General features: G+C 36.0%; 1 protein-coding gene across 8 annotated transcripts in view; it reads left to right on the forward strand.

Annotated features, from left to right (window-relative positions):
* The window catches only part of METTL8 (methyltransferase 8, tRNA N3-cytidine), a 41,361-nt gene that overhangs the window by 23,069 nt on the left and 5,904 nt on the right, over positions 1-12,388 (forward strand). For 2 of the 8 annotated variants that reach the window (XR_012650483.1, XR_012650484.1), the window contains 3 exons: positions 4,083-5,894; positions 9,883-9,937; positions 11,571-11,697. Coding sequence is in view for 4 of the 8 variants with exons in the window: in XM_075028458.1 (XP_074884559.1) it covers positions 825-1,015 (191 nt within the window). In the remaining 4 variants the exon portion in view is untranslated. The other 6 variants (XR_012650485.1, XM_075028459.1, XR_012650482.1 and 3 more) reach the window with 5 other exon arrangements.

A 12,388-nucleotide genomic window follows, 5' to 3' on the forward strand; every position in this document is an offset into this window, starting at 1 on the left:
ATTTAAAGATGTACTTGATTTCTTTCTTAAAATTGAGATAAACATGCTTGGAAGGACAGTTGGTAGCAGTGCTCTGATATTTTGTTCTGCTTTGCTGAAACTGAGCTGTGAGGCTGCACTTTTTATTGCTCTTTGCCTGTCCACTCACTTGGTTCTCTTGGCAGTCAGTTTAGATTGGTATGTTTTAGCCAGCTACTGGAAATTGTGAAAGTGACCATCACAATACTTTTTTTTTTTACCCTTTGCAACCTAGACTGTAAGGAATAGAGATGGATCAGGATTTATCCCAGCCTGTGTAATTTTAGAAGTGAGAAGGAGGATCTGGGACTTATATGGGAAATAACTTGAATTCAAAGAGCCTTCTCAGTTTTTAAATGTCTTGTTTTGTGTTTACTCATGACAAAGAAGCTTAAAGTTTTCCAGTGGTGACTGACAAGGAGATAATTATGTTGGCATAAATGTGTGGATTGTTATTTGTCAGGTGAAATAACTTTATCTTGATAACATGCAGTGACCAAATGGCACACATTTGTTTTCCTCAACTCTGGCATACTGAACTCTTTGAAGAAAGGGGATCTATGAATGCTATGAGTAATAACCAATATGGTTTGGGCCTCAACATAACATTTTTTTACTGTAATATAAATAGAGAGCTGTGAAAATGAATTTCTAACAGAAGACTTCTTACAGGCAGTTTCCTTGATCTTTCAAATCGCAAAACAGATTTAGTTCCATCTTTGGTTGAACTGCAGGTTGTTAATTACTACATTCTACAAATGTCTTTTTTTTTTTTAATTACAATAATTCTTCATATGAGAAAACAGATGAGGTGTGGAACATGTTCAACTTGGCTGGATTAACTGAAGTACAGAATTTAGTTGATCGGCGATTACAAGTAAACAGGAAGAAAAAAGTGAAAATGCAACGAGTTTGGATACAAAGCAAGTTCCAAAAACCATTGCTGCTATCTCTGAATAATCCTGAAGAAACCACTGAAAGGCACCCTTATAGATAATTATACCATGACCTCCAGAAACGGAAGCAAATTTGAGTATGTTTATTTCCTACAAATCTTGTGTTAGCCACTGAAAAGAAGAAATACATTGAACTGAAAACATTTCCCTGTTTTTTTTGTAAATGTATGTGTGTGAAAATGATCGGGGGCGGGGGGGAGGCGGGAGGGAGTGCATTTCTGACTTCTGCTTTATATGCAATAAAGGGATATGCATTAATCTAGTCATAACTGTGACCAGGCACTATTTTACTTCCTTGAATATGAATAGTCACTAAGTATAAATATGTATCTTGTTCCTGCTGAAATTCACAATATGTAAAAAGTTTTAGACTGAAGCACAATTGTTTCAGAGATTTGGAGAAACAGAATATCTGTTCTCACTATCCCTACAGGCTGTGCTGTGTTAATTTCTGAGTCATGTCTCTTTTAAGCACTGTGTGTCTTGCAACTGTATTTCCTCTTTGGGGGGAAATTCTTTGGTGCATAAATAATGAAGACAAAATCTTTCTGATTTGCATGTAAGTTATCATTACATACTAACTGCACGTGATATGCATAGGTATCAGATTAGTCAGTGATTGGCATCCTCCACTGTGACTTACTCCTCTGAAGTCTCCACTTGCTATCTACATGCTCATCAGAAACATGTCAAACTCGTTTTTGTAACAGCTTAGTGACACATACATTATATTTAAAGTGTTGTAGGTTGTAAACTGAACACCATATAGAAAAGAATTACCAAAATGCCAAAATAGTGCTGAAACCAAATAGTTAACATTTGCCTGGATAAATACAAGCATTATTTTTATGATATGTCAGATACGCTAGAGGGAGGAGCAAAAAGAGTAGTCCAGAGTACATTTTATTAATATTGTTATGGGGTAATGTAATCACACTAAAATGGCAATCTACATAGCAGCTGAGATATTTTTGTTGTTAACCGAGAGACGTTGCTTTCTTAGGGCTTGAGTCTTAGAAAAAAAGACGCTATGTTTTTGTATTGACCCAGTGGAGAGACAGTAAAAGGACAGGACTACACTACGATGCCAAGTGCATTTAAGAAGAAAACCAAAATGCAAACACTGTTTTCAGATGCAGACCATGATACTGAGGCTGTTGAGAATTTAAAGTATTTGAAGATGCCTCATCTGCTATTTAAATGTAATTTTACAATCACTTAGCCACAAGGAGGAGAGGACAAGAAACAGGTGAATGAATAAAATAAATCTCTTACTGAATGCATGTAATCTATAACATGCGTGCAGTTTTGAGTCCCATTAATATAGTGACACTCTCAAAGTCTCTTTTTTTGCTTTTGTTTTAGCCTGAAAGGTAAGCATGTCACAGATGACAACCTTTTTTTTTTTTTTTTTTTTTTTTTCCAAGTTGTTAGCTGCTAAGCTACATAGAACTGGTTGTGTTCTAGAAAAAAAAAATTATTTAAATTTAGATGCTAAGGATCTTCATTCCCTTTGACAAGATGAGGGACCTGCTTAATTTCTATAAACCCAAATATGTTTCAAGAATGAGGTGCAATAAGGAGTCTCTGAAGGTAGGATCTGATCCTGTGTTTCCGGTATATTCTAAACTCCCATTAGAGTAAGATACTGTTTTATGAATTAAGTGGCTTAGGAAGCTTTGGTTAGCAATGGTATTATTGTAACCTGCAATAAAACTCTTGTGGTATAAATCAAAGGTTAAAACATAGCTGTGTTTCTTCAAGGCCTAAGTCTTAAAAGACTGTAGCATCTGCACGGGAAATGTAAATAAATATCTACTTATATTTTAATTAGATTGCTACCCTCTGCTATTACTTGTGACTTCTGAGTATGCATAGCTCTTAGTCTAGTAGAAAGCATTTTCAGTTGTAGAATTTTCCAGGGGGTTGATGGTGGTGATAAGCTCTTGAGCATCATGCAGTCTTATTTATGTGTGTGATGTAGACTTTCCATGTGTAGAGGCTAATGAAATGTTTGCTTTGGCTTTCACACTGATATGTTGGTACTGGCATGATTTTAATGTGCTGTGTTGTTCATTTAACAAAAATGTGACATCAGAAGAAACCAAACCCTGAATTCTCTTATGGCCTTGAGCAAAATTAGCTGTTTCTCTTCCACACCTTGCAGCATAAGTATTGGCTGCCTCTTAGAATAGTGGTGCCTGTTTTAGAAGTAGTAAGATCAGCTACTATTTGTAAGTGTAGAATATCCACTGTAAAGTGAACTGTACTAATCTGAACAGTTGTAAGATTGATAGAAGGGGAAATGGGCAAAGGCATCGTTCCCGATAAGAACTTTCCAATCTGAGTAGGACTTTCTGTATTTTGGCTTCGTGACATTTCAGTTTTCAAAAAGCTTAATCAAGGACATGTTTTTAAAATACTTTCAAATTATGTGTATTAGTTGGGAAAACTAATATTACAATATTGGCAAAAGAAAGCCAAGTAGAACTACTGAAATAAATAAGAGACATGGACAACTGTATAGGAAATGTAGTTTAAAATGACTTATTGTTAATTAATATCTGGGGGAAAGAAAAAGTAGGGTATTGCGAACAAATTGTGCCCAGTATAGAAAAGACTGTAAGTTTCACTTTTGAAATCTGAAGTTACTTCTTTAATCAGATATGTACCTGAAATCTCTAATTATATATATTTATGGAAGCACACATTATATAATATTAAACATTTTAATTGTTAATTTCAAATGTTTTTTGGTTTGTGGGTTTGGTTTTGTGTTTTTTTTGGTTCAGCATGACTTCCTATGCTGGTAAAGCAGACTTGTGAATATATACAAATGTCAATTAGAGAAATATAATCTTAGAATTGAACTTTGGCTTGCTTCGTCAATAGTGTGTACTTTTAGCCCATCTCCACTGTTATTGCATTACATTTATGTAGAGGGATACATGAGAATGGTACTTACTGGTTTAGACCGTGCTTAGTTTTTAAGCAAGTACAAGACAGTTATAAAGTAAAGAAAGTGACCACCTGTTTTTGCTACACTAATTCTGAAGTATCTAGTCAATAACAATTAACTCATACAAAAAATGTTGGGTTTTTTTCCAGTAAAACCAAGGCAGGTGGTTGTGCCATATCCACAAATCCACTGAATCTGAAGAGGACAACCAAAATGCAGGGCAGACGGGGAGACAGCAGGAATTCTAGTGACACTAGGGAAGTTTCTTGTTTTGTCCTTTTGCTTGTCTGTTGCTTGTGACTCGGCTAATCTGCAGATTCTGATGTTTAATAATGACTAAAAATTTGTAACAAACCATCCTGAAATTTGTATTAAACACTAGTGGAAATCACTTAACACAAATTTTGCTACTTCATTTTGATTTATGGTGTGATCTTTATTCAGTGCTCTGGTGTGCTCCTTGATCTGTTGACATATGCCTCATTTCCCCTTTTTCCTGGGCACAGTAGATAATTAAGCACTTTCCACAGGAGCTATATATACAAACATTTGCAGTAAAGTTTGCTGGCTGGGTGTCATGGTTTAAGAAGAAAATTAAGAAGAAAATTAACTCTATCCCAGCCAAAACCAGCACACTGGGTTATTTCCAGGATCGAAGCAAGAGAGCTTTATTTCCTTCTGTACAGAACAGATTGCTTTTTCTTTTTGTGTGAATGCAATGAATTGTATAGCTGCTAAATTAATGTAGTGGTATTGGCTGTATTTTGTAATTATTTTGAGCAAAATATACCTTAGGGTATGCTGTTTGTAATAGCAGTGATAATAGTAGATAGTTCATACATAAACCATTTCTTCTTCATAGAGCGTCTTCATAATGGGTGGTTGAACAACCTTGGAAATAGACTGTATATACATATAATAAAAATATTAAACATTGCTATTATTAATTATACAGGTCACTTTGCCTTTCAGTATATGTAAACGTCTCTCCATCTTTGGAACAAAGATTGCACATGAGGGTTCTTTTACATCAGTTATGTGCCAGTTGCCTTCCTCTTGAGAATCAGCCAGAAATTGAAGAAGTCTAAGTCTGCTAAATGCAATTACAGTTAGTGTATAGTCAGTAAGAACTACATGAGTTGTCATGGGCATCTTAGCAGGTTAGGCATATAGGTCATGCCTGGACTGGGCTTTGAGCTGAGAAGGGAACTTCTCTGTCCAGTGACCATCTTCCACCCTTTGCTAGTACCAAGCAACTAAAAGAAGAACTTGCCTGTTTTGAAAGCAAGCTATACAGGCAGGCGGGGAGGAAGGTGAAGATGCAGCTCAAAGACAGACAAGAGAAGGAGTGGGTGTTTCTTCTGGAACTGGGTTAAGAAGGAAGCTTGGATGGACTGACCAAGAAGAATGAGATGCAGAACTGAACAGGGAACTGAGGAACAGAACACCATGGGCACCATATAGGGAGAAGATGTATAATAGGAGACAATATGGCAGGGTGAGGACACTGGGCCGAGAAGTGAGTGAAATGAAAGGGAGGAGGCAAGAAGAAAAAGGGGACTGATCTGTCACAGAAATAGGGTGAAACCTGGGTAAACAGAAATTGGGGTAAGGATTGGAGGTGGAAAGACCTATCTTCAAAGATTTTTTTCTCCCAAGTGGTACTGTATTTTCACATCTTAGTGGAATATTATAGGCTTTGTCTTTCATCCATATGTGCGCAATGTATTTCAATTTATTACAAAGATGGACTGTTTCATTTTTTGTAGTTTATATGTGCTATACATGTGTTTGCAACAGTGCAGGCAGGTTTATGATGCACCTACTTTTGCTTTTTCAACAATGTTTTTACCTTCTTTCAAGTAGAGCTCTATAGTGACAGAAGCTACACTCCTAACCTCCTGGGAAGCGAATACAAAAGAGTAACAGAAGTGTCTGCATCCTGATTGTGTTCAATCAAGGTAGGACAATTAAATTTACTCCATATGTTCTGATGCTGTCCCATTTAAATCAAGACCATATCTGTAGATTATCACCTTGAAGTGCCTCCCAATCTCAGTTTCTGTTATACTTGCATCTGTTCAACAGAACTTATATGAATTTGTATGAACTAGAAATACAATTTAAAAGAAAAATAGCAGAATAATCTTTAGGCTTTATCTGGGATTACAACAGTTTAGAGAAGGAATACTTTTATTATTTTAAAACACTCTCATGGTTGCAGAGGAGCACTCACCGAAGAAGCTGAAAATTTAGGTTATTTGAGGTATAATGTACATCATCAAGAATATTAAACCTAATAGCCGTGTTACGAAGCTTCGTATACTTAATGTTAGCCAAAGGTATCTTGCCAATTGTTACTGTAAAAAAGGAGTTAGCAACAAGATAGTCCCATTTTCAGAGGATGTTTTATTGATCAGGTTACTATAATTTTGAAGGGAACATGAAAGATTAAGAAAGCAAGTGAATTAGTTTAATGATGGCTAAAACCCACTGATGACATATACAATTTAATAAATGCTTGAAGAATAATCTGAGCATTCCTGTGTATTGATACTAAATGAACACTTAAGTTCATTAAAAACACTGACTTGGTGTATGCTGCTAGTTATAAAAACAACCAACATGTTAAAATTTATAAAAATTATGTAAAAATAGAATGTTATGTAGTTATAAATGTGATGTAAAAATGGAATGCTCTATAGCTACAGCATTAAATCCAGTGTATAGTCTTCTCCGTAATGTGTCCTGTTCAGCTAGAAAAAAGATGCAGTAGAAATAAATGGTGCAAATTCCTAGAGACAAGAAAAAGTTTCCTATGAAGGCAGGTAAGGGAAATGAATGATAGAAAATGTGAGGATGGCATATAACGTCATGTTTTAGTATTTAGAAGGTCTAGTTTATTCCTTTACATGGTACAAAAAGCAAGGTAAATTAGTCAAGTTGGTAGGCAACAAACCTACACTGATAAATATGTACAGTGTGCCCTATAAAAACGCAAGGAATCACGATGCTCACAAGGCTAAAAGACCAGTGAGTTACCAAAAATGCGTTTAATATTAGATTTTTCCATTTTTTATTCTTATATGTGCGAAAGGGGAAATATGCATATTTAATATTTAATATTTTAAAATGTCTCTCATAAATACCACCAACAATCCTACAACCTTTCCCATTACCTTTTGTGAGATCCTAATGTTGCTCAGCAGTAGAGATGGAGAATAAACCTGAATATAAAATGGGCCTAGTAGGCACAGTTTACCAAATTAAGAAAAGATAGAAGGGAAAAAAGTAGAAAAATAGAGTACTTACTAATTGGCATGACAACATGTAGTCCTGTAGCAATCATACAGCAGTTAGTATTTTATATAGAATGACAAATTCAGTACAGTGCCTGAGAGAGAGGGAGAGAGACATCAGTCTTACCACACTTCCCTGTCACAACAATATCACTGTAAACTGGCATTTGGACAACCCAAAAGCCAAAGAATAAAAGTAATTGGTTTGCTAAAAGAGCATACATTTGATTAATTATGCTTGGGTCAGACTGGCTATATTGGAGGGTTTCATTGCAGAGCCAACATTCTTTTTTTTTTTCTTGTTTTAGTGTCAGACACCTTCTAGCCTCCATTTCCTCCCAAATAACAAGTGCTCTTTAAATGGAGGAGCTGCATCTTTGAACTTGAATAAAAGGGTTGTTGTGCAGCATAGGATTTAGCAGATGGGCTTAGAGAATTCGAACCTACCACTAGTCTTTTACTGTACACTAGGAAAAGCTTTGCCATTTTTAATGGCTCTGCTGCATACCCCGTTAAGCACAGTAGTCAGATGTCATTCTGAGGAATCGGGCAGCTTAGTTTCCAATGACATTGATTACACTCAACAGTGAGAGGATGAGAAAGAGTGGTGGGTGGAGAAGTGAAAAGGCAGCGTGAGGCATTTCAAGGAGGAGGTTTGCACTCCAGCACTTGCATGTGGGTGACAATCCTGAGAAACAGTTTTTACTCTGAAGTGGAGCAGAGTTGAATCTTCTACGCTCACTTCAGGTTTAATCTCCATCCCCACAAACTACCAGTGCAGCCTGTAGTTAAATGTGCATTTACTTAAAATGAAGAGAAACTAACAGTGGCAAGAAGCTGCATCTTTAGAATGGAGCTGTGATTTCACAGAGAGAGACCCTGGCATGATAATCCCTGGCATAAATGGGTGTAATTCTCAATGACAATGCTAAGCCTGTTTAAACAGGGGCTGAGCTAAACCCGAAGATGATACTCAATGCTGTTCAAAATCAATCATTTAATCCTTTTTAAATTTTTGTGATCTAACAACCAAAGATGTTTGTAAGAGGTGTGACAAAGCTGTGATTGTCACTGAGCATGACTTGCTTTGAGATAAAAATTATGACAAACACACTTATTATTTTAGATAAACATTCCATCTTATTATTCAAGAGTGAACATTAGTGAGTTGAATAAATACTTGGTGAGAGTTACCAAACTCTGAAATAAGGTCTATTTTTTTAAATTGGAAACAGTCTGAGCTAGCTTATACAAAAAGAGAAGAATAAAATCACACTGGCAATAAGTCTGTTTTATTTTACTGAAATTTACAAGGAATCGATATACTCAACAAGAACCTTGGGTTTAGTTTCTTTTTATTTTGCATGTACTTATTTTAATAACAAATGAAAGCAGATGAAAAAGGAAACTGCATGACACAGTCTGCAAAGCATGTAAGTATTATTATATCACTTAAGATATTTAACAAACTACTAAACCACACTCTTTTCTTCTTGCATCAATTGGCTTGAGGCAGAGTAACAGAAACAGTAAATATTTATTTTACTTTGAAACAATTAATATTACTAAAAGGCCTCAGGGTTAAATCTGAAAGAAAAAAAATCTTTGTATCTTTGACCCAGATTCCCAATGTAGTTTATGTCAATGCAAGTCCAGAAGACTCTTAAAGTCTATGGAGTCACTTCAGGATATAGATTAGTTGCTTACAGTTAGAAGCCAGATTAACTGGTGCCTAATATTCCTTGTAAAAATAAAAATACAAACATAGAAGTACAAAAATATTCTGTCAGTAAGAACATCTACATTAATCATTAAAAAATTGAATTCAAAATCAATTGCACAGAGACAGTAGTTTTGTTCACTACTCTTACTTTGTTTAAGGTCTGAAATTTTGTTTGGCTTTAAGATGCTGACATACCCGTGTTTATATCTTAGTGTAGGATATTCAGAATTTTTTATCCTACAACATTCTCTAACGGGTAGTAATTATTATGAAACTTGACAACCAACCAGATAAGCATGGTTGATTAAGATAAGTGATTTACAATAAAATGCTTAAGACATGTTTATTTTTGCTGTTTCTCTCTCAAATACTAGAGAAAGTACCTGTGAGAAAGTATGCCTATTCTTAAACTTAACAGTCCTTTGAAATCTAAAATAACAAAATTTGTGAAGATTGAAAAAACAATAAGGGAAAAAAAGGCTTTTAAAAACGCATTGTCAGGAGGTGAAAATGTATATTTATGTTTCCCTATCTTTTTAGATTTCAAAGAAATTGTGTTATTCCATTACCAAAAGATTTTGCATATTGATATGTGTTTCTAAGGAAGTACCAGTAAAGCAGTATAATTTAAACTTACATTATGCCTTGGGCTTCCATTTTTTTCACAATTGTTATTCTCCTTTTCCTAAATCAGACCATCAGATTAAAAAAGAAAACAAACGTAATAACACTCTTTGAAAGCCACAAATTGCTGATGATAATGCAGGTAAATATTAACTGAGTGTTGTTTCCATTGGGTTTTCCTGCCATCTGTGAGATCAAGAATGGGACAGTTTTATCTGCTCTGTTACCAGCATTTTTTTCAGTAGACGTATACTATATGTATATTTGTGATACTTCATATCATTTTCACGTTCTTGTTTCCAGCTACCCTACTTTCTGATTTACTTTAATAAAGCTTTTGGAGATTCCCAAGTGGAATGTAAGTATTACTTACATATTACTTACATTATCTAAGTATTGCTATTTGTATTCATAAAGTGAATAAATACAAAGTTTAACATAAATCTCCACATGTAACTACATGAACAGTGACAGCTCCGGGCCCCTTGGTTTTCATCCCCAGCTTACTAGGCGAGATCAGCAATGAACGTGCAAACTTTCCCCAAGGAGACTAGAACGACCTTTTTTATCTCTCTGAGAGTGCTGCTAAGTATTTCACTGATTTATTTTTTTTAAAAAACAAAACCACAACTAAACAGTTATTGCCAAAGAGAAGCCTAAAGGGCTTAGATTATATACATACATATATGTATGTGTGTGTGTATAAAAATAAAACGAGAGCATAGAGAACATCAGCAGGCTGGGAGGTAGAGAAATGGCAATTGGCTGGCATCCAATACAAAAAAAATCCAGGCATGAGAAAAAAGAAATTCTTTAAAGAGGCATTTAACATAAGGTAAAAAAGAAAGGTTGCATGCTTAGAAGTTCTTCCTAAAACCAATGGTAGTATGGGATGAGAAGTAAAAGAAAAGTTATTAATGGACTTTCAGGTTTTGGTCTGGAAAAGTGTATGAGCCATAACGTTCACGTTTGGACTTTCTAAGCACTTTTATACAAGGGGCCTGCTGGGGATCCACATTCTTCTGCAGTCAGTGTGGGTGCTGAGTCATCAGGAAAGTTGGCCATTTGGTTTTAGGTTTCTAAATATAGAGGTGAATGTTTAAAGCCCTAATCTGGGAACAGTGGACACTCGTACGCAGCTTTGGTGACCTGAATGATTTCATTCTTAACAGTGCTTGTACCAGAACCAAAGTTGTGCCTGTATTACACATACTTTTGAAAATCATAGCTCCTATGACAATCAGAAATTAATTAATTAAAAAAATTATCAAAAGAAATATAGAGTGGCAAGTTTCAGTCTCTGCTAGGCATCAAAACTCAGGATAGCTTGTGTGCTCTCACTCTGTGCAGAGGAGGGAGAACAAGTAGACTTCGGGGGGAGGGAACAGAAAAGCAACTTAAGGAAGGAAGCTTAGGTTAAGCCTCAGAAAGGGTGAATTTTTACTCTTCAGTTGGGTTTTAGCTGTTATTCAGGGACTAAGGAGTGTGAGTTTGTGGGAGTCTGCCTGGAAATTGTCAGTTTTCTGAATAAATATTATCAGAGAAGATTTGTACTAACTTACCTTTGCAGTTGGCATATTATACCACCCTTCAGTACATGGGTTGGTGGTTTTTTTTATTTCTGTTGAGCTTCTGCACACTTTGGTTTGTTTGTTTGTTTGGCAACTTTGACATTCAAAATGCTGTGACAGAGAATCAGAATTACAAAAAGGCGCTTTCCCTTTCACTGTAGATAAATTTGTATAATCCAGTATTATATAGTAGGAGCTCCTTCTTAAAAAAGCGAGGTTTTACGTTGGTGATTCAGTGTTTTATTTTGACACCATTCTGTGCCTTCTGCATAGATCCTAGCTGAAGAAATGCTTGCTGAGTGCTTCGCCACCTGAAAATGTGGGGTGGGGAGGGAGAAATCCTGTCTGGTCAACAATTATGTCAGTTTGGCTAAACACATACATTGCTGCCAGTGGTGACGCAACTCTCTGCCAGCACAGGCTTCAGCCATTGCGCCTGCTGGGTGCCGTGCTTCACTCCTGGTTCTCTCTGCATGGATCTGCTGCTGTGGAGCATGTGCAGCATAGGTACCATCTCCCCACCCAGCTACCAAGGTCTTCCAGGAAGGTGAGTCCTTGAACGAGCTGTGAGGTCTGATGGGTATTGTTCTGGCAGGCCAGGTATGGCCCAGGGCTGCGCCAGTGCCTGGCTCTGCTTTAAGTGAAGCAAATGCTTCATTATTTAGATAGATTACAGTCCAGGTAGGTAAAACTCTTGGTGATTTTTGAGTTAAGGGAAGGATATCTAGCAAGTGGATAGCAGCAGAAGAAAGACTGTTTTGAGGGAAAATAGTTTTTTTTCTATAAACTTCGTATCAAACTTTCATTGTGAGTACCTATAGTGTGTTTCAAGAGCCATTTTTTTGTAGGTGAAATAGCTGGGAACAGAACTGCTTACCAGGGTGCAAAAAAACTGTAGCTATGTTAAGCGACAGAGTACCAGTCATTGCATCCAACATGCAGTGCTTTTGTACAGTGGCAGTTCATGTGCGACTGATTGGTTAGTCAAAAAAAAAGTCATTACCTTATTATGTGAGCTTCAAAATGAGACTGTGCCCTCATTTTCTATGAGAACTTAAAACACACAAAGTTTGAGGTTTTAAAATTTAGTCAGCCATGTGTGAGTTACAAAACCACAATGAGTTAGCAACTTACGTTAAAATTTGAAATGAGTATTTTTTTTATTTGTTTCTAGCTCAAAACCAGTTTTATCAGTTTCCTTCCAACTGGTGTAAGACTAAGATGGACAATTTTACAAC

The sequence above is a fragment of the Buteo buteo genome, chromosome 5, assembly GCF_964188355.1.
Source record: "Buteo buteo chromosome 5, bButBut1.hap1.1, whole genome shotgun sequence".
Taxonomy (NCBI): domain Eukaryota; kingdom Metazoa; phylum Chordata; class Aves; order Accipitriformes; family Accipitridae; genus Buteo; species Buteo buteo.